We start from the raw sequence: 23984 nt of genomic DNA, 5'->3' as shown, positions 1-23984 counted from the left end.
CGTGTAACGTGTTCCGTGCAAACGATCGGAACTATGACAAACGCATGCGGTAGACGACAAAAAAAAACGAGAGAAAGAGAGAGAGAACAAAAATAATAAGTAAAAAGAGAGAGAGAGGGAAGGGTAGGCACGTGCGTATCCACCTACGCAGAGACACGTATATACAGTCGGTGACAAAATTGTATAAACACTTGTTCCTAGGGTTTGAAATTAGCATCGGTGTTTGGCGTGAATATTATTTATTAGAATGTATCTTATAAAATAATATATTTTTTTGTCGTGAATTTTAAATTAATCCTTCCAAATGGTACGAAAATGTAGCAGATATTTTTCGAGGGGTAGGTAAATGAATAATTCGTTGGAATATAAATTCATACTTTTGGTGAAGTATTTCATTTTAGATTTGTCAAAGTAATTGACTTTCTAATATAATTCGTATTTAAAACTGACTCTATAATATTTAACACGTATACAAACAGAGTTGTTTGTGCGTAGAAATAAAAAAGAAAAAGTTGGAGGATAGAGGGAGAAAGGTGGACAAGCCAACACAGGCTTCTCGTATCGAAAAGCTAACGTGCTCGTGTTTCAGATGCACCGCCGGTACGCATAAAGTAACATTACACCTTGCACGGTAATAAAGCGTCGATTCCTTACGAAGGGCCTGTTTTATTCCATACTCTTTACCACCCTTAAAGGGACTAGAACGAACGAACGAACGAACGGAACATGCCTGGTCAGGCACGAACCAGACCAGGTAATTACTTTACTCCACGCTTAATTATAATTTAATACGAAATACTACCATGTATATGGGGTGTGAGAGACTGAGACGGAAGGGTGCTATATATATATACCCTAATTTTTTCCCCCTTTCTCTTATACTCGTCTCGAAACATAATCGTTACGCTCGAATTGGCACGCATGCTGCGTTTCCGTTCTCAATTTCATTCATAGAGTATTCAAATTTCTTCTTCTTTTTCTGTTTTTTTTTTTCTTTTACACTTAATTAACACTTCTCTCTGGGAGGATGTTAAGTATAATTAATTACCGTTTCACGATTAACACCTGTCGAATAAATAACAACAAAATATCGTCCCTTTTCTTTCATACCCGTGAAAGAAATCTTTGTTGTTGCAACAACTCGGTGAAGTGGGGGGAGGGGATAAGTTTGAACAGGCTCCTTTACTTTTCTTCCATACTTTTCAATTGTAAACAGACCACCGATGGTGGCTATTGTTCGAAAAGAATATCTAGATATCGATCTTATAAAAAGAAAAAAGAAAAAGAGAGAAAAATAGAGGAAAATATCAAAGGAAAACAACAACAGTTGTCTCATGGACGATCAAACGAGATCAGAAAACCCATTTCCCCGTTTGTAGTAATACAAAAGGGCTCACGAATTGATGCTCCCGGCTTGGGGACCCTCAAAACCAACAGATAATAATACGCACACCTTATTCTACTCTACTCTACCACCATTGGTTACCACCCTTCAATCCTCTTCCTCGTCTTCTCTTCTTTTCTTTTCTCTTATTTTATTTTCTTTCTAATTCAGTCAGTGAAAATCTTATTTCCCCGTACGTTGGGAAAACTTTGACACGTGTCCCTTGAAAAACGATTTCTCTTTCTCTCTCTTTCTCTTTCATCATTGTGAATCCTACACACACATACACAGACACGAGTGAACACCCCCCAACCCCCTCCAACCACCAAACTCCAAACCCTCCCTTTTATTTTCACGAGAAAAACGGGATTTCGGTGTTAAGCTCCAGCAAATTGACACAGGACGATCTGTCGACTCAGACGAGTAAAATTGTTCTCTCCTCTTTCTCTCCTACGTTTTTCTCATCCATTTTCTCCCATTAAATACCTTCCCCGAAAATGTTGGAAAGTGAGACGGACAGTTTTCTCTCTCTCTCTCTCTTTCACTCACTGTCCGTGACCCTAACGTCGAGTTAATCGAATTGTTCTGATATGCCATTAAGTTTTCTCTTTACCCTTCGAATCTGTAAACGAAGTTTACGATTCCCTTCTTCTTCTCTTTCTCATATTCTCGCGCACCTTTTTTCATTTATTTATTTAGTTAAGCTTAAATACGATGGTACTTGAAGAATGGAAAATAACATTTCATCAAAGTAAAACTAATTTTACGAACAAAAGTCTACGTTAATTATTCGTGAAGCTACAAGTACGTGCTTGTTTAAAGAAAAAAAATGTAAAAAAGATTGGAAAGGAAATTTTTCGGTGTATTTTAATTTTTATGAATGAAACCTTTCGTTTATTTGTCCATTCATTCATTCATTCATTTATTTATTTATTTATTTATTTATTTATTTATTTATTTATCTGGAGTACATACTTGTGAGAAAAATTGTATTCGAGAGTGAGAAGAGGTATTATAAAAGTAATCTATTTTTTTGCGGTAGGATATCATGAGTTTGTAGAAAAGGGATGTATCCTAACAATAAGGTTTGATCCTTTCGAAACGTAATATAGAAATTTCTTTAGGCCCTTTTTTCTATACAAATACGATACATCTCTAAGAATGAGTTCGTACGATAGGATTCTACCGTTGCTTTTTCGAGGATATTGCACCGACCCTTTTGAAACGTCAATATCGTTGGTTTATACTACTTTTCGATAAAAATAAAGATTAAAAGAAGAGATGAAAAAAATGAATGTTAAAAAAAGAAAAAAAAAGAATGCTCGTACGATTGAGTTTTCTATTCTTTCTAAATTAAATGAAATATTATTGTTAAAATTCGTGCACACGAACGATCAATAATGTGTTTTACATGTTTATAAGGTTAATAACCCGTTTGATTTACACACCCTCTATAATTTACTATATTATATACACACAAACACACGCATATATGAACTTATATTACTCATAGTTATCAGTCCGGTGGCCTCCAAGCAACGAGACGTCAAAAAGTTCTTTATAAACTGACCTTTCCCAATATCGATTTAACGAGAGAAGTTAGAAAAGGTTTACGTGATCATTATACTAGTGCTGAATGTTCATGGACAAAAGGAAGAAAAAGGGATGAGCTTTTAAACGGAAGTAACTTTATGTTACAAATTCTCAAACTCTTCTAACAAATTTCACATTAGTTTCAATTACTTTCTCAATTTGCTATCGATTGATTTATTTATGCATATGTGTGTGTATGTGTGTGTGTGTGGGTGTGTTGAGATGAATACGATCGATAAAATTATACAAAAAAATTAAACCAGATTTTTGTGTATTTACACACAAGAAATAAAAATGTGTGTGTGTGTGTGTTGAGTTGAATACGATAGATAAAATTATACAAAAAAAATTAAACCAGATTTTTGTGTATTTACACACAAGAAAGAGAAATGAAATATATATTATATATATATTTTAATCTGTTCAAACGTAAAATAAATATGTAAAGTAAAAAAGAGCAGGAGAAGGGTTGTAATTTAGGAAAAGTAATCATCGTATCCTTTTGGAGATATTAATTACTCGGAGATACAGTAAACGGGGAAAGATCGTTAGCCCGAGGAATGGCTTTTGCGGTATGCAAATTAAGCTGGTATTTGGAACCCTTCTCTTTTCTTCCACCCTCTCCCCCTCCCAGCTTCCCTCTTGAAAGAGAAAGATAGAATGTATATTCCTCGTAAAATTCGTTACGCTGTTAGACACATCCCTGAATGTAATAGCAGAAGGGTGTGCTTCGATAAATTATACTCTAAGATTTATATATACCAACCCATGTGTAAAAAAAGAACGGATAAAGTATGAGAGAGTAAGAGAAAAATATTATTATTGCTGTATAAATCAAAATCGCACCCTTTTCTGCGGTCGATTATTTTCACTGAAACGAAGGAAAAAAAACAGAAAGGAAAATTAATTAAAAAAATATTTTGCAGTATTTTATAAAAAAAGATCGAGTGTCATAATCGAATCCTTAGTAACATGATTTTGAAGTGTTGTGTAAGTGTATTTGAAGTGTTTACTAATGAAAAACTTGAGTGGTATTATCGAAATATATTAAGTTCAGAATTAAAAATAAAAAAAATAAAATTACAAATTTTTCCGCACGAATGAAGGTGGAATATTACGCACGAGTGGAGATTAATCGGTGTCCTTTTAATAATGGATAACACGCTATGGGTTTATGGTTACTCACCCTGAAGATAATAAGCTGCCCTCAGTCTAAACAGTCCCTGTACCTGCGTGACACCCTGCCGCGTAGTATTGTGCAGCTGCAGGGCTGCTAATAAGTCTATACCTCCACCAGGATCGTTTCCTGGTTTGGGCCTTGTCATGCCTAGGACACCATTTTCTTCCGTGACACCCACCGAGGACACCGCCGCTTCTTCCTCTTTTTTGTTCGACGTACCGGACACTAAAAACAAATTATTTATTTTATGCAACAACCTTAGGAATAATTGAATAATTAAATTGAAATTTTGTTTTGATTATTTAATTTTACGATTTAATACATAAATATATGTAATATACTAATTATTAATAATTAATTTTTATTTATATATAATTAATAAATTTATATAATTAATAAATTTTATATAATTAATAATTAAAATATTTTGTTAACACGAAGATAATAAATTTGAATATGTGTTCGTCCTAGAAAAAAAAATGATAGGCATGGTACTGTCGTAATAAATGAATATTTGACAGGTGACACAAGAATTTATGATAAAGAAACATAAAACCAAAAGAAGTGTTTTTAGTTTTTTGAGCATATGATAAGGAAAAAGGAAAAGGAATGTTCACCACCGGAAGACAATGGTCTTAAGGGATAAGAAGAAGAAGGGTCATACGACTAGCATAAATCTTTCCGCTGTTGTGAACTTTGTCGAGGACACGCGAGTTTAAAAGTACGACCATCACCCTATGGAATTCTTAACGATCGCTAACAAATCTACACGAACTTTTATTACTTCGAAACATTGTCGTTTTTCTTCTCATTGTTATCGTCAAAAATTATTATTGTATCACTGATTAATAGTTCCTATTAAAAGAAAAGAAACAATTTTTTTTCTTATAATGAAATAACATTATTCGATTAAAAAACAATTAAATTAACGATTACAAAATTAATAAAAATTTATTAAAACAAATCATCAAATGTTCGAAGTATTAAAAAGTAAGAGATTGTTTTTTAATTGGAATAACAAAAAATAACAAATAATTAACTGCTTCGTCAACAAATTAAAAAAAACAATATATACATATAAAAATGATTTCTGAATGAAATGTGAAAGTTCATCGATCGATGGTTCAATGTTTTTCTGTTTGTCTTCTTGCTTTACTTTTTTCTATTTATTTTTCTCCAAGAAAAATCCATTTCGAACGTGTACACAACGAGATAACAGGTAACCATGTTACCTAATAACAATAATAATGATAATAATTTCAAGTCTCGCATTTCAATTGGAAAATCTTGTTCCCCTTTCCAAAGATTCTTTTCTTATTCATCTTATGTAATACAATAAAAATGATGAGATATATGCGTGTATATTTATATATGTGTGTATGTATTTATGCGCATACATACATACATTATTGGAGAATTGCACATTGCCTTTCATAACTCGAAATATTACGACTTGACGGCCGTAAAAGGTAATTCCTATAGCTTGGAACGCTTTCTATTATATATTACGTTATGGCACATTATATATAAATCCTATTGGTGGTTGTAAATGTCTCACCCTGTCTCAGAAGAAACTTCGTTTTGTGTTCGAAAAGTATTTAGAAAAATTTATCCACTTTATTTAAAACGAAACAAATATCTTTGCGACGATCCCGTAATCTTACTGATTTTGTTTTTTTCGAACTAAAACACTAATTTTTCTATTTTTCTTTTTTTAAATAAATCTTTATTCTTATTAGAATATTTTGCGCCCATATACACAGATATTTCGATTGATTATATTTTCAATGGTAAAACGAACAACTTAAGAACGAATATATTTCTATATATTTCTTCTATATTATTATATTTTATAATTATTATATTAATTATACTATATTATTTCTATATATATTTATTTTTATATTTTTATAATATAAGACAAAAATTGTAACTTTGTATTATAAGTGATCGATTAAAAAACAAAAATATAATTTCTCCAATTGAATACGAATAAAATTATTAATCTCGTAGTTTAATAATTCCATGCAAAAAAAGAACAAATAATTATTCTAATAATTATAAAAAATAATAATACAATAGATTGATCTCGTATCGTGAAATATGAATGAACAAGAATACGAGTGTTCGTACATTGACATAAAACGTTGGATTGGTAGAAAGGGGAGGGGTCGTTCGTGATGGGCCATTTAAAGGAGGGTGGAGGGGGACACAGAGGGGTGAAAAGGGGGGTCGATTTGTAAAAGCGATCTAAAGGATTCGCGAGGAGTGGCTGCTTTCTTGCAATTACGTCACTGTTCAAAGGGAAGCCACTGAAAGTTCCTTCCTCCTTCTTCTTTCATCGTCTTGCTTTTACTTTGTGAAAAGCATCCCTTTTCCCTCTCTCTCTTTCTTTCCTTCCTTCAAATTAGTCTCGAGAAACTTTTGCCGTCACTAATCGGACCAAATCGTCCAGCAAATTAATGGCGTCATCAACTAACTCACGTAGGAGACAACTCACTTTTCTTCTGACAAAGCATACCTAACACCTTCTATCTTTCTCTCTTTCTCTCTGTGAGCCTCGAATCCTCTTCGAATCCTCCCTTTTCTCCCTCTCTCCCTCCCATAGGCGTATAAATTTTATTTTAAGAGAAAATATACCGACTTTATATACTTTATACGAATTTATCTACATTTAATATTTTATATACATAAAGTTAATTAAGTTGGAGTAATTAATTGTGAAAATAATAATAATAATTGTATCTGTAATTTTAAAAAAATGTATACGAAATTTTTTGAATCATCGTACAAATTGATCAAGTTGGAATCATCTATTTCTAATAGAAGAATATCGATGATTCTTAAAAAAAAATAGTCAACATTCTAAATATAGTTTCGAGCAATAAGAAAAAAAAGAAAGAAACAAATTGTAATTTTTGTTTAAATGATAATATTACGATAATGAAAGTTTATAGAAAAAATTTGTTGAAATTTGATGTTCAGCCTAGCATAGTTATATTAAGAGGATAAGAAAATCAATAAAATGTTGAAAGGTTCTTCTTAAAAGCCGGCGCCAATGGGCGTCGTACACTAACACGTGTACACGTGTACACTAACATACAATCCTCTATCTAATAAGAGAACCAAAAACTAGAAGAAGAAGAAGAAGAAGAAGAAGAAAACGCAGACGCTCGATCTTATCGTGGATGAAAATGCGTGCCTCGTGTAAGAATATAAATGTGTGTATGTATATCTATGTGCGTGTGTGTCTGTGTGTGCGTGGGACCAAAACGGTGGCAGACTGCCGGGCGTCGCGACGCTTTCTATCGAACCGTAAGTGGCGTTATCGTCGAATTCATAAAAGAGAGAGAGAGAGAGAAATATGCTCGTAACACGTGCCATCTTTTCTAACATTTTCTATCCTTTTCTCTGGTAACAGCAAATATCGTTTATACGAACGGTAGACAGGGTTCGATGGATCTCCCTGGAAATGAAATTTTATATCAAACCCCCCCCCCATCTCCAACCCATCTCCACCCCCCACCCAACCCTCCGCGTGACAGAATCTCAACAACTTTTTGATCGTATGTCAAACAGTAACCTTTTCCCACCCTTCTATCTGTCTCTCTTCGAACATGACCAGAAATCAAATTTAATCGAAAGTAAATTTACCAGAGAAGTCAGAAATTTGACGTTTGACGATTGAAATCTTTCAACGTGATCTTGGACAAACTATAATCGAGATTATTATAATATATTTTTAATCAATTTTTAATCGAACATAGAATCTACCAATCGAATACTGTTTCATTGAAAACAAATAAATATGTGTTTGATTTTTGTTTTGAGATTTTGAATATATTTCAATCTCGTTCTCGTATTATTTTTATTTCAGAAGAGAATTGTAAAGAAATTGCGTGAACGATTTTTATTTATATTTTTTCGATAATAAAATTCACTTATATTTTATAGTTTGTTTGGAAAGTGGAAAGTAAATTTGTAAAGGTATCTTTTTTGAAAAAGTATTTACAAAGAAAGGAATTTAAAGTATTTATGAATTTGTAAACGTTACCAATCTAATAATTCATTTTTTCAAATGGATTATTATACCCCGTATACACGAGAATGAAAACACGCGAGAAACGTTACAGAAATATTTCAGTCGAACGAAATAATGGAAAACAACAACGGGAAGGGAAAAAATAAAATATAAAAAAGAAGAAAAAAAAGAAGAAGAAGAAGATGATAAAGGAGAAACGATAAAACGAAAGGAAATAAACATTTATGTCTATGTCACACGCATAGATAGTGTGTTATAAAATTTGAGTAGTCCGAAAATGTTACGAGATTAAATATAACAAGCGTATCACAAGTATATTATAAATTTTGTCGTGCGTTATCACGAATGACACATAACATAAACGAACGTGGGTACATTTAACGAATCAAATAATTGGTCGTTTTTTTTTAATAGCAACGATGTTTGTTCGATAAAAATAATAGGAAGAAGAAAAAAAATCGAGTGAAGATTAATGCTACGCGTTTAATCAGTTCTCTACGTTAAATCTCATTTTTATTAAAATATTAAAACCATCGTAAAAGAATAAAACAAATGTACGATAATATATTAATCGTCCGTGTACAAAATTTATTTAGAATTATAGACTATTAAACGAACCTTGACGAAAGTAATATAATATGTTATTGATGGAATAATTAATGAAAATAATTGAATAATTGATCGAACGATATATTTTCTTGTCAATAAAATGATCGAAGGATATCGTATAAATGAATAATTAATCAAAATTATGAAATATATATTGAGTTAGATTAAATTACGAGCTTCGATAAAAGAAAAATAACTTTAATTTATCCGAAATATTTTTGTCTCGAGTAAATGTAAATTTGATCGAAATTTATTATATCAATCCCATTATTATTCGCGTAATAATCAAACATTTCGTTTTATTCGAATGAATTCGTATTACTCGTGTTAATTATTATTATTAAACTTTGATCTCGTATTAATATTAAATGTATCAAATATTTTCTCTAAACAATGATAGTATATATTTGCAAATGAAGCAGAGAAAGTTCGTATATTCGAATATTTGCTTGGGATTCTCTCTAACGCACAACCGTGGAGAAACAATTCCGAAAGGATATGTGAAAGGATACGGGAAAACTCAATTATACGATATACGATAAGTTTTAATTGATCAAATTCACGCGGGAATTTTGAAAAAATAATTCATAATTGTATTGGATGGTGGTGGTGGATTTGTTGGTAGCGCGACATTTAAAGCTGCTCGCATACCCCGAGCTTTATTCGATTAATTAAAAGTTCGACGATGAAATATGGAGTTTCCGTGCGCTTCTGTTTAGTTCTCTCATTCTATCTCATCCGTTTTAATTGAGTATTCCCAAGCGGATTTGTAAGCTTGATTTCGTATCCCCCTATATATATAATCCAGCTATCTATACGCAACATATTTCGAAGTGGGGGGGGGGGTTGAAGTGGAATTCAGAAATTATCAGTCAACAAATTTCTATTGGATGATATTAAACGTACCACCAGCCAAAACTCGAGTCTACAACCTATGGATTCCTATATTCGCGATATCAACATTACCGAAAGATCCAAATTGCTTTCACGGAATGGCAATTAAGCTCTTCCGTGCAAGCACGCAAAAGCGCTTTTGGGATACGACCGAAAAGCCGATTCGAATCGAGCCCAAATGCGTTTCCGAATGATATCCTACGAATATGTTCCAAAGCGTTCATCCAAATTCAACCTATTCGAACGAACAAATAATCATTTCAAACTAAAACGATTCAAATCAATCTCTCTCTCTCGAAAAAACTCAAAACGTAAAACGAATTTATTTATCGATCCATCATTTTCCATCGCTTCACAACACTTTTTCAAACGATCATTAATCATAAATTATTTCAAATACCACGTAGAAGATTTCTTACGCGATTATTTCTAACATTAAACGAAACAACAAGAACATATTTAAATTACATAAAACTATGCGAAATAAATACAGTGTTCTAAAAATGGAAACGTTCGTTACCAGACCCGAAGAAAATCGAGTACTCGGACTTTCATTCAACGAACGCATAAGGAAGAAGTATTGAAGATAAGGAAAGAAGAAAGACGGAGAATAAGGGTGAGAAGGGCGAGAAGGGGGGGATAGAGGAGGGTCGATCGATAGCACGCGACGGTCAAGCTGTGTCCAACGAGGAAACCCGTCCTCGTGGTGTGTACGACTCATCGATCGACACCTTCCACCCCTCCCCGTGCACCCCCTCCTCTTTAGCCAGCCCTCCCCAGAATACCCCCTCGAGCCCAGGCCACCCTCCTCTCGTGACCACCGCAGGGCTGTTTCTCGCTCGCTCGCTTGCTTGCTTGCTTGCACGCACGCCCGCACGCATTCACGATCGTCCGGCTGATTCTTCGTACGAACAAGAAAGAAAATAAAAGGAAAGAAAAGGGATATGGGGTGGTTCCGTATTCCCTTTCCAAAGATTTCACTTCTACTCGTGAACGTGAACTACACTTTGATGAATTTCCTCATATAAGTGACGGAGTAAACGTGAGCTTACCATTCACCAATTCTATATATGAATTATTTTTTCATGATGAAGGGCTAAGGGTTGACTCATTCTTGGTTAATCATCATCAAATATAGAATAATTTGTTTGAAAATTTACACGTATATTAGATCTAGAAAGTTCTGTCCGATAGTGTTGAGTTCTTAAACTAAAAATAAATTATTATTTAAAAATGGAATTTACAAGTTGCTATCACTCTGATAAAAAATCATAAGTAACGATGAAAAGTATATTTTATAATAAATATTATATAAATGTATGCGAAAATGAAGAATTCGTGTAGAATGTAAGAATTTGTTCGTTTTTTGTGTTCTTCGTGGAAAAAGTGGTCGATGAACTTTAGCAAAGAATTAAGGGGAAAAGAAAGATTCGATAAAAGATTTTGAATCTATGTTACGATCATTGAAGAAAAAGAAAAGAAAGAAAGAAAGAAAATGAAAGAAAGTCAACGATTTGTATTCCACGAAGGCTAATGGAAAATAAGGAGTGTAACCTCCTACCTGCCTATGGTGGAAAGACACGAGACTAGGACGTCGATAATTCGAAAGGAAGTTCTTGCACGCTACTAGTCCTTCCTTCGAGGTTCTTCCGATACAAAATACAAAAAGAAAGAAAGAGAGAGAGATAAAGAAACTATCGAACGAATACGAGACGACCCTCTTACGTTAACCCATAGATCAAATTTCTCTAACGTTGGAAAGGAATACGAGACATAGTCGTACGAACCGGAAATATCTTTTTCTATTACTTTGATATATTTTATTCTTATTTTATCTATTTATATTTATCTACACATATTTGTCAAATTATTTATCCATCTATATTTTTTATATGATATAATCTATCTGTAATATAATCCATCGAAGAATTCAGCGCACCTGGCAGAAACAATCGGTCGCTCGCTTGTTCGTTCGCTCGCTCGCGCACGACCCTCGTTCGATCATCAAAGGGTCAAGGTCGAGGCAACCACGAGAGAGACAGAGAGACACACACTTGGTCGATGACTTTCCCAAGCTTTACTACTACGAAACACTCGACACAGAGTTCGACATGCTAGGCGATAATTAATGAAACTTTCCGAGTGTCTCTCTTTTCGTTGGATAGTGTTTCCTATCGATGATAAAATATGCTGATTTTTATCTTAAAAAAAAATATATATATATATATACTACTGTCCCATTCTACCTTCCTTCCTTTTCTTTTCTTTTTGTTTTTCCTTAAAACGTTTATCGATGACCCTCGATGACACTTTCTACAAAATGCGATAAATTAAAAATAATATTCTTCTCGTTGTAACAATTCAAATATTATTACTATCGTCTAAAATATATTTTTCTGACACGTTTCTTATTTAAAAATAAAATAAAATATTTGTTAGAAAAATAATGCAGGTAAAACTCGTGCGCACTAAAAAAACAATATTAATGCAGATTTGATATGTCGTTCGTTGAACGTTTCAAATTCAAGAATTGCATTTCCCCCCTTTCCCACGTCCTGATTTGATATCACAAACGTCGTCTCGAATCGTTTTGGAAAAGATAGGAAAATGATATAAAAAGAAATAAAAAAAAAAAATGTAGAGAAGATTTCATTCTATCCACCTGGTGGTAGAAACTACCCCACCCCCCTGAGAGGGTGGCGCCGGCGACAAGGCCGATTCTAACGAGAACATCCTTCCCCTTCCCTCCCACTCTTCCACACACACACACACATCTTCCTCCACCACCTTATTCTCATTTTACTCTACTCACCTCCTGCCCCACCCCCCTCCCCGGTAATCGCCTTTGCAGCCTCATAAAGGCCACACCGAGCCGCCTTAAAACCTAATCCCTTCCTCAATCACGACGCTTTTGTATCACCGTGTGTCGATCGATCCTCCCCCCTCCTCCCACCCCACCCACCCATAAGAGAGAGAGTGACAAAGAGAAGAAGATTTTTCTTATTTGTCCTTTACCCCACCCCACCCCACCCCAAACCATTCCACCCACACCGCCAACCCTCCCCCTACACACATCTCTTACCGTAGGTTTGATAATCGAACTATGCGAACTACTCGCAAAGTTCAATGTCCGAATGAACTTGTGCAAATCATACGGTAGAATTTCATTTAAAAAGAAAATAAAAAAAGGAAGGAAGGCAAACATTCGTCGAATGAAATAATGGGAGCGCGTTCGAGCATTAATTCGTGGGTTGAATTATTTATCGATAAACACAAATACGTTAAATAATTAATATCATATTTGGAAAATTTATAATTCTTATCGTTGAACATTTGGTGATAATACGTAAATCGTAAAAGCGTATGGAAATAAAATAAATATAGATTATATAATTAATTATTATATATAATAATAATAATAATTATTATTAATAATAATAATTATTATATAATTATATTAATAATTATAATATATATTATATATAATTATATATAATTATATTTATTTATAATTATATAAATATAATTATTTATATAATTATAAATAATTATTATTATTAATAATAATAATTATTATTTAATAATAATTTTTTTTTATTATTAAAAAATTTATTATTATTATTTATTTATTAAATAATAATAATTATAATAATTATTATTATAATATTATTTTTGAAAGGAGAGAATAAATTTCTTTCCTTTACACGGAATTAAATACGAAGAGAATAAGAACGAATAAGAACGTCGTGCGGGGTTCAACTTGGAACCAACTGCGGATATTTAAATCCGTCTCGTTCTATTCTTAATGACAATGTCGTATTCTCTCTCTCTCTCTCTCTCCCCCCTTTCTCCGTGTGTTTCTTTCCCTTTCCGTTTCTTGATTGAGAGATCGAAAAAAGACCTTCGAGAAAATTCCAAACGTCGTAGTCTTTCTCCTCCTCGTCGAAATTCGATTATCGTAAAATCGTTTCAACTCGTTATCATTGCTCACGTGGCTGTCGGTAACGTTTTAATATTTCAACCGTCTTACTCGCGTACTTCGTTCTTCGTTTTAACCTACACCTACACACACACACAGTTATATATATATATGTGTTTGTGTGTAGGTATGTACGAATGTTAAGCGTTCGCGTGTGTCGTCTTATCAAATCGACCCGCATATCCTGGACTAGTTGAGAAAGATACATAAAGCAGAAAAAAAAAGATATTATAATGACAATAAATAGTTGATAAAAATGTAAAACGGTTCAACCATAATTTTTCTATTTTTTTCCACTCTAGTTTTGTTTTATTTTTCTCTATTTCACATATCACGTTCTCATATATTTCATTTCGTTCAAATACCATTGACTCGAAACACGTGTATGTTTGATTTACCTTTTTTTAACCCCAAGATCCAACACCCGTATGCATATATATCTCTGCGTGTGTGTGTGTGTTTGCATGCGAAAGTAATACGAATTAATAAGTAAAGTCGTTAAAAATTGAACTTACTCTTTAAGTATTACTGATAATCGATAATTCAAGTACGTTTCCTTGGTAATTATATATTTAATCGTATTACGTCAAATCAAACGAGCCATTTGAGAAATTGACAAGAAGGATTTGTTCTTATTTAAAAATTTATCGCATTATATACACTCTGAAATGATTCCTTCATCGATCGGTTGTTCCACTTAACGATGTGTTTTCTAAACCTGAGCTAGAAACGAACGAGCTTGCATTAGATAAACTTTGTCGATCGAATTAACACAACCCTTTGTTGTTCATCGTTTCAATCAGAAGAATTTTCTTATTCGGAAAATTTTGTTTTTTAACAATTAAACAAAAATTTTGATACTGGTCATACGAATTCATCGTATTTATTTGTATAATATCGTATCGAATAATATTTAGATTATAATTTGTAATTAATTGAAATATATTTGTGAAATATATTTCAATGAATTATATTAGCGTGCCACGAGCACGCACACACATACACGCATTCTCATTTCTTAATATAACATAATACAAAAATATTCATTTCTTAAAATAACATAAAACGGTTCTCACTTATAAGAAAAACATCTTCAACTATATTATAAAAATATCTATTTAAATTTATAAGAAAAACTTATTTGCCTTTTATTCTAAAAATATTTATTTACATCTTATCCATAAGAAAAATATATTTGTTCCTATATTTTAGATTCAATATATTTTAGATTCTTTAATTAGTTCTAAAAACATTAACGTAAATATTCAATAATGATTATTCTCGAACATTAATGTATTTATATTTATTCGCACTTTCAATTTGGAATTTTCCCTAATCCCCACGTATTCTCGAGATTAAAAAAAAAAGAAAAATAATCGTTAAAGACAGTGTTATTTATAAACGAATAAATCCAACGATGCGCATTGTCCCGTCGCGAAATGACTAATAATAGGATTATGCAAACGTAGTGAATTCCCTTTTATCTCCAAATGAATTTTCCATAACACTGCTGCCGATCCGGATAACCAACGCGTAAAAGATCCAAATTATTTATTCTCCACGGACCAAGAATAAATCTAAGGATTTACATATTTTCTTTAATACTATCCTTCCTTCCTTCCTTTCTTTTCTTTTTTTTTGTTTCTCCTTTCATTGATCTTACAAAATTAACCAGAAGTGTGTTTAACGATTTCTAATTAACTTCATTCTATTTATTCGTTTGTATGAAAAATTAATACAAAATAAATAACGAAAATTTGTATAACGAGACGGAGATATGAAAAAAGATAAAATATAAAAAGGAGGGGGGGGGGAATACAAAATAATATTCGAGTGAGTCTGATTCGCGTGAAAATTTAGAATACTTTACGAGCCACCACCTATTTTCGCGGCTCCAATTTACGAGGACCGAAAAAGGGAGAAGAGAAGGGTGAGGGGCGTGGTGGAGGGGGTGGAGGGGGAGTTTCTGCTTCGCAGACTTTCAGACGCGTTACCAAAATCGTGTCGGCGAATGCATTTGTGAAATGCGTCTGTTAGAGAATGAAATTGAAATGCTTCGTTTCGGTTAGAAGGAAGCAATTATTTTCGATGGAACGTGATCGAAATAACGGTACTCTTTCTCTACGTGTACGGAATTATATAAACCCAATTTGTTGTTCTTGCAAATTAATGCGTTCTTTGAAAATAATAATAATAATAATAATAATAAAAAGAAAATAATAATATAAGAGACAAAAGTAAGCAAGGAATAAAGTAAAACACTGCTCTGAGGTTTATATAAACCTTCGATCGATCAAACTCAGGGAACTTGTTGTTCGAACAAACATAAAGTTACTCGAAATGTATTTTATCTATAAATACGAACAATAATGATATGTAATATCAAATAATAATTATTGAAAATAATATATTTGTTCAAAATATTATTGCGTATTATAATTTTGTTTATTTTGTTTATTTTGTTAATTCAAAGATTTACGGGAATTACCTATTGTTACACAACCGGAATAAATATTGTAAGATAAAGATTATATAAAGATAATATAAATATAAATAAATTGATTAATTAAAATATAAAAAAGAAAATGAATACATAGAAATAAATATAAATAAATAGATAATATATACAGATAGAAATTAACAATAAATAAAAAGACTATATAAATATATTTAGAAAATGAATGAAGAATTAAATAAAAAAAAATATACAATAAGTAGCAATATACAAATATTCGATCAATCATCGAAACAAATAAAAATCGTTGAAAATATTAAACAAACTTGTTGAGAAACACTGAAAACAGATGTGTATTAAAAGTGTGTGCAAGTATGTATAATACGTGGGTAACAAGTAGAAATGTCCGTCGTGGTCAGACGGGATGGAGTCGTCGTTAACGAATTGTGGCGATCCATAATCCAAGTACATACGTCAGGTGCACGCCTCGTAATTGGCTGTTAGTTGTGTTGCCATTGCACACGTTGCAAAACCCTGTCGACGACACATACTGCTAATCTCGTAAATTTGAAAATGTCACTCGCAACAATTCGCGATAGAAATTTTCTGTCCAATAAATTCGATATAATGTATGTAACAATGAAACGATAATGCTACCGATTACAAAACACGTACCAATTTAATAAAGTACTACAGTATATTCAACGAAGGGATATACGAGAGAATATTTTACCATATCGTAACAATATTGAAAATTATTCAAATTAATAAACTATTCGTTAAATTATTTCTTCTTTTTTATCTACGATCTGAACAAATTTATTATTGACTTTTAACGCAATATTTGATTGCAATTTCGTTATTCCACAATTTTTTTTAAATTAAATATTTACTATACTAAATTTATAATATTAAATTTTACAAAAAACAATCCATTATGTGTACAATTTCGAAGTAAAGTTTTAACACAATAAAAATACACGAACTTTTCATTAACACCAATAAATTAAATATAATTTAAAATAAAAATTAAGAATAAATAAGAAAGGATTTAATATTTAGCAAATATTTAACAACATTGTCATATCATTTCTTCTTACATTCGTAAAATTGTAAATCCATTGTTAAGCAACTAGATTGACAATCCCTGTCATTTTCTTATAAAGAAGAAAAAAAGGGCTTTTCTTAGAGGGTACATTATACTAATGAGAATGAGAAAAGAGATAAGGAGGAGTAAGCATGAACGAGTAAGAATGAGGACGTTTTAAGGAAGAGAAGAACTCGTTCGATCGGACAACCAACAATCTCGACGTCCTGGCGCCGACATCGAAGCCAATGTCTTCGTGTGTACACAACGATGGGTTCCTAAGAAATATAAAAGAGATAGAAAGAAGAGAAAAAGAAAGAGAGAAAAATGAAACGAAACGAAACGAAACGAAACGAAACGGAAAGAAAATCGAGAGACGGAAAAGAAAATATATAAGGAAAGGAAAAAATGAGCACCGGGTAATAACGCCATCTTGGATGAAATTACCCATTGACTGAAAAGAAAAGTTGAAAAAGAAAAGTTGTGTTATAAAAGAAAATGTTGGAAATAATAATGGAAAAAAATAGGGGGGGGTTGGGGGTTGGGTTGTGTTGGATAAGGAAGTGAGAATACAAATAAAAATAAGAAAATAAAATGAGTGATAGTGAAGTAGACAAAGTTGTGTTATAAAGAAACTGTTGGAAATAATAATGGAAAAAAATAGGAGGGGGGGTTGGGGATTGGGTTGGATAAGGAAGTGAGAATACAAATAAAAATAAGAAAATAAAATGAGTGAGATAGTGAAGTAGACGAAAAAAGAAACATTAACGATTGTATTTCATTGAACTTTCAAGACGAGGTTTGCCAAAAGTTCAATTGTGAAAGAAAATGAATGTTCGGTGATAGAATGAAAATGAAAGAGAACGTGTACGCGGTTGGACGAACCAATCTAATTGTTTTATCTGGCAAAGGGCCATCGAGATTATCGTTCGGGTTCGTCGTTCTGATCGATTGGATCGTGAATTATCTAATCGGCAGATCGTTTCATATTTTCCAACGCGTGCGACTATTATTTCATCAATAATGATTCATTCAAAATAAGAAAAAAATGATAAAGAAAGAAATGATTTATTTCATATATAATAATATAATCATTTTATAATTATATTCTTTGTTTTTAATTTTTTATAATTTATTTAAGTGAAAATTCTTTTTAAGAAAGAAACATCTTTATTTCTGTTTCTTTTTCATATCTTTGAATGAATGAAATCCTATGAAATCCTATCTAAGAGATATGAAATAAATATATTTTATTTGTTTATATTAGAATATTTGTACGTGACGAGAAGTATGATAAATAAAGTGTTAAAACACGTATTGTCTTTTTTAATATATTAATAGATCGGTTGTGTGTAGTTAGTTCTTTATCGAAGTATCACGTGCATGAAGTGTAATAACATGGAAGGAGTCAAGGTCGAACGTTTCCCCTTCTTTACTATCTTTTATGTAGAATGATCGATAAATTATAAAGAACGGGGTTGGTTTCCTCGTCGAGTAATAATCTCTCTCTCTCTCTCTCTCTCATCTTCTTTTTCTTTGACTGTGATATACGAAAGAAGAAATTGAAAAATGATTAAGTAAAGGAATGAAGGAAAAAGTAATGTTAATTTGTCGATCCTACACCACGTTGTGCTTCAAGCTAGTCTTCGTCAAAAGAGAGAAAAAAGTTATAAGGTACTTTTATTAACCCTCGAAGGGACCCTTATCGCGAAAGACAAAGACTCCTATTGCCATTACCCTTTCAAAGGTAAAAGTGTTTCCCCCGTCGGGGGAAAAAGGGTTGTGAACGGATCTACTAAAAACCTTCTTTTAACAATACACCTTCACAAAGCTTTCACCGAATCAATTTTCATTCTAATTTCGTACATCAATCCTCGGCTTAAATTATTAGCCCCGACCGATAAGTTTTGATATTGCAATTTTTATTAACGTGTATTTCCAATGAATTACATTAACATCTTTTTTTTGTTTACATTAGCTCATTTCAATTTTTGATATTAAACAAATTTGAATATTTTCGATTACTCATTGGACAATACAATAACGTGAAAGATATTAATTTTCTTGCAAATTTCTGCAATAACAATAATAACAAAGTAAACAAATATTCATATTAATTAGTATAAATTGTAGATCTATGCAAACTAATATCTTTATGATCGATGTAATACATCAAGAATAATACATCAAGAATGCATATCAAAGACGGAAAGTGTCTGAAAGAGAGAAACAGAAAAAGAAAAAAAAGAAAAGGAAAAAGAGAAAAAAAGGATAATGTGCGAACCCATCAACGTTTGTTCTCCGTGCAAAAGCGGTTTCCGGTAAAAAGGGTGCGGACGATCGATCGATAGAAGTTAGAGTGAGAGAAAAGAGAAAGAAAAGAGAAAGAAAAGAGAGAAAGAGAGAGAGAGAGAAAGAAAGGAAGAGAAATATAAAGATGGGTCTTAAGGGTAGAGGAGGAGGAGGAGGAGGGGGAGGAGGAGTAGAGGGGGTGGAGTAAATGAAGGAGAATTGCACTTTCTCGAAGTTTCCACTTCGATAAAAGAGAATCACTCTTCTCTCTTCTCGACTACCCCCTCCTCCTCCTCCTCCCTCTCCCCCTACACCGTTTCCATGAATTTTCACTTTGATCGAAGATTTCAAGATTGATGGCGAATTCAGACGTTCCCCTAATTTAAAATTGCTCAAATATTGACAGAAATATTCGCGTTGGTATTATTCAAAAATGCTTCCATTGGAAAAATAATATTTTCATTTCCTTAAAATATAAGAAATCCTCAAAAAGAAAAAAATAAATAATATTCTGAAATATCCTAAAAAAAAAAATACAAAATAAAACAAAGTTACCGGAGAAAGGAACTTTTCGGCAGAGATTTAAAATGCGATCTCGACCCTCTTCTGCTACTATGTATATATATATACTAACTTCCGATTAATTCGACTCTCACCCCTTATTGAAACTTCGTGATTTGGTTTGTACTTCAACGGTTTGATTCCGATTAAAGAGAGATAGAAAAAGATGGGAAAGAAAATGAATAACGTTGGTCCTATTCCTATCGAGAAAAGAAGGGGGCGGGGTAGAAATATTTTCGCGCAATTCATTCTCACCCTCGATGGAATCGTCGAGTCCCTTTCACCCCTCCGCCACATTTCAAATTTTTCTCTTTATGGTTACTCGCCTTTCTTCTCTTCAAAAACACACACACACATACACACGAACGCACGAACACGTAGGTAGTTCTCTGTCTTTCCCTTAGAACTGACCGTGAAATCCCAATGGCACTGACACTTTTGTCTCCTCCTCCCCCTTCCCCCTCCCCCGACCACCCCTTAGACCAGTGTCTTTCTATTTCTTTCTCTTTCTCGTTTTGTACCACTCGATAATGAGCAATTCGTTCACCATTTGCCAGCCTTTTGTTCGTCCCTTTTCTCATCGACGCGTGCCAAACTGGCAGACTGGGTTTCTGGCAATGCGCACGCCCTTCCTTCCTTCCCTCCTCCTCCCTTTTTCTTCCACCTTAACGTCATCCTCGCGGAAACTCGAGGGATTCCTACGGGAACGCCGTATGTTCGTTAGCCCGATTCTTGGAAGGAATAAGGGCGACACGACGAATTTGGACGTATTAGGGCTTTTAGATAAGCAAGCATGCTGCTGCTACTGCTGCTGCTGCACCACCACCACCACCACCACCACACCACCACTACCGAGGGTGAAGGTTGATTATCTTTCGGTTCGGATGCACACGATTAAAGTGGATCGAACGGAATATCTTCTTCCTCGTTCGATTATTTCGTAGATATAATTATTTTTTGTTTAAGAATATTTTTTTAATATTTAATGTAGTATACACGTTAATCATTATAATGCATTATTAATGCATTTCTTTTTATCCTTTTTTTAACGTCGAATAAAATCGTCAATAATAAAATTGTGTAGGATTCGTGAAAAAATTGGGCCGTTGGATTGACTGTACCGGGATTCGAACCCGGATCTTCCGCATTCCGGGCGACTGCTCTTTAACCAATTGAGCTATCCAGAGCCCACCGTCAAATCTCTTAACGAATGCCTATTTAAGTGTTTGACTTGGAGAGGCGCTCGCATCCCACATTTGTTATATTCTATATGTAGATTAATTAACTTGATTTACTTTATTGATCAATTTAAGGGAGCATTAATGAAGATTATAATCGTATGAAGTTGGTAACATTACGTTTCATGTATTATTATACTTGGATAACAACGCGATTCGTGTTAACTCGTAACTTGTCCCTTTTTTGGTAAATTCCTTTAAAGTTTCATCGACGATAATCACGCGATACGTGTGTTCGTTATTTTTTTTTTTTTTTTTTTTCAAAGAGAGGGGAAAAGAAGAATTATATTGATTAATGTCAAGGCTAACAAATTACCGAAAAAAATATTGAACCAATGAATCGATCTATTACTTTCGTTCGATACAATTTCAACAAACGTACTCTACGACGAGTTGCCACGACATTCATTTCGTTTCTTTCTTTACTAAGCAAACGGATAATCAATTATTGACAAAGAAAGCTCTTCTCGATTATTTAATAAGCTCATAGCTGTTTTATCGGTATTCCGTCATTTCTTCGTCAATTCTTCTTCTTCTTCTTCTTCTACAATTCGATCGTATCGAATTAGATTTACTCGCGTACCGATTTATTCCGATTTATTGTTAACGTTTCGTTAATTAATAATACCAGTCAAATTTTCTAATTGATTAAATTTATACAATTTTTCATGAAATAATTATCCAAAATCTCAAATATATAATATATAATATAATTCGTGCGTTAGGTTAAACAAAATTGTAGAATAATTTTACGTTATAAATAAAATGAAGAAAAAATCTTGAATATCACATTCGATTCTCAATTTATAATAAAATTAATTGAAATTAACGAACGATACGAAAGCGTGTACGCGCACTAACCGAAAACACTTGTGACAAATATTTTCTATCGATAGGACGATTCATAAAGGTTTGCAATAACGTTGGATGACGATGGAAGAAGGGAAAAATAGCTTAGATCTCTTTAAAAGCTTCTCTATTCAACGTAGAACGACTGCAACGAGCTGTTATAAATTCACGGCTCACACACGGTGAGAGAGAAGGAGAAAAGAAAAAGAAAAAGAAAAAAAAAAAAAAGGGGTCGGTCCTTCCCTCATTTTCTTTCCATCCGGCAACGATATATCTCCTACTAGCGAAGATCAACGCTTTCTAGACAACACCCCATATCCTTCCCATATATACTCTCCCCCCGTCCTCCCCATAACCCTCCCCCACCTTTTCGAAAATTCACCTTCTCTAAATTCCCTCCTATGTCTGACCATACTCGAATAACTTTAATAAATCCTTACAAAACGTCAACAAAAATCTTTAAATCTTTAAAAAAAAACAATCTAAATTATTAGTAAACTAAATTAAAAAGAATCTAAGAAAAAAAAAAATAAACATATATCATAGTATTTACCCCTCGAAACGTAAATATAATTTTTATAATAATTTATATATTATTTTAATATATAAATTATATATATTTTAATTATATATATTTAATTATATATATTTATTAATAATTTATATATTTTTATAATAATTCAACAAGCGTTCTCTTTTTCTTTTATTAAATGATGTGGGTGGGTAACAGTTGATTCGATTCTTAAAATTCAAGGATAAAGTGTTGATTGATTATACATAATAAAAAAGAAAAAAAAAAAGACATTTGTTTTTAAATAACGATATTTATTATCTCGATTGTGTTGATCATTAATTAAAGAGGGAATAAAAAAAATTTGGTCGAATTTATTTAGACGAAATATGAGCGAGTTAGGCCGACAGATAAACGTGCTATCATCGACTACGACTCATTCGATCAATACTTCCAGAGTATATGGACGATTCACCGGGGTAGAAACCGAGCTCTACTATTGTGAACCTTACCAAACTATATCTTCTAGTTTTTTTCTTTTTTTTTTTTTTTCTGTGTCAAGATTATCTACAAATTTCATTCGATAAATATTCCCCATTCGAATATAATCAAATTCGCTAATATTTTTCTATTAGAAAATATGATTCAACTATTGTGTCTCTTCAATTTCGTTTCTTTTTTCTTTTCCATTCTTCAATATGCGTTGCGCAAATAAAATTGAAAAAAAAGATAATGTAATTAAATTGTTGGAAATTGAAGCAACTATTAAACGTAGAATTCGATTAACTAAAAATTTGAGAAGGATCATTAAAGATTCTAATTTTTGTGTAAGCAACAAGAATAATAAGTTTCTTTGGAATACCAAAATGATCTCTTATAAAAACAGATTTCTGTTTATTACTAAAATTCCAAATTTCTTTGCGAGAGTTCGATGAACTTAAAATTAGAACGACCATTAAAGATTCTAATACATCAGTGTGAAGGGGAAATAAGGAAAACATAATAATTTTGACCCTAATCGTAGGATTCCAAAAATGGGATCGCTTGGAAAAACATACAATTCTTCTTTACTCTTTGGCGAGGGGGAGGGAGTCGGTGGGGGGGAGAGAACACTAAGTTAAAGTTTGCCTAGAACTTTTGGAAAGTAATAGTTCGAAAAAAAAGAAAAAAAAGAAAAAACAGGAAACGAATCATCTTCTTAATGACATAATGAATAAAGATGAAAAAGAGAATTTTTAGATTCTAAAATAAAAGTATAATAATTTAGAGAAGAAGAAACAGTGGCACGTCGTTACTCACACCTAATCCCA

The 23984-nt window shown here is 32.5% G+C and overlaps 1 protein-coding gene across 3 annotated transcripts in view; it reads right to left on the bottom strand.

Annotated features, from left to right (window-relative positions):
* The window catches only part of LOC122519821 (protein kinase C-binding protein NELL1-like), a 66832-nt gene that overhangs the window by 13925 nt on the left and 28923 nt on the right, over positions 1-23984 (bottom strand). For all 3 annotated transcript variants that reach the window (XM_043639559.1, XM_043639560.1, XM_043639561.1), the window contains exon 2: positions 4164-4382. In XM_043639559.1, the coding sequence (XP_043495494.1) occupies positions 4164-4382 (219 nt within the window). The remainder of the gene's footprint in view (positions 1-4163; positions 4383-23984) is intronic.

Source organism: Polistes fuscatus, unplaced genomic scaffold, assembly GCF_010416935.1.
Source record: "Polistes fuscatus isolate 324 unplaced genomic scaffold, CU_Pfus_HIC Scaffold3, whole genome shotgun sequence".
Lineage (NCBI taxonomy): Eukaryota > Metazoa > Arthropoda > Insecta > Hymenoptera > Vespidae > Polistes > Polistes fuscatus.
The sequence above is the reverse complement of the archived record's forward strand: the minus strand, read 5'-3'. Positions and strand labels throughout refer to the sequence as shown.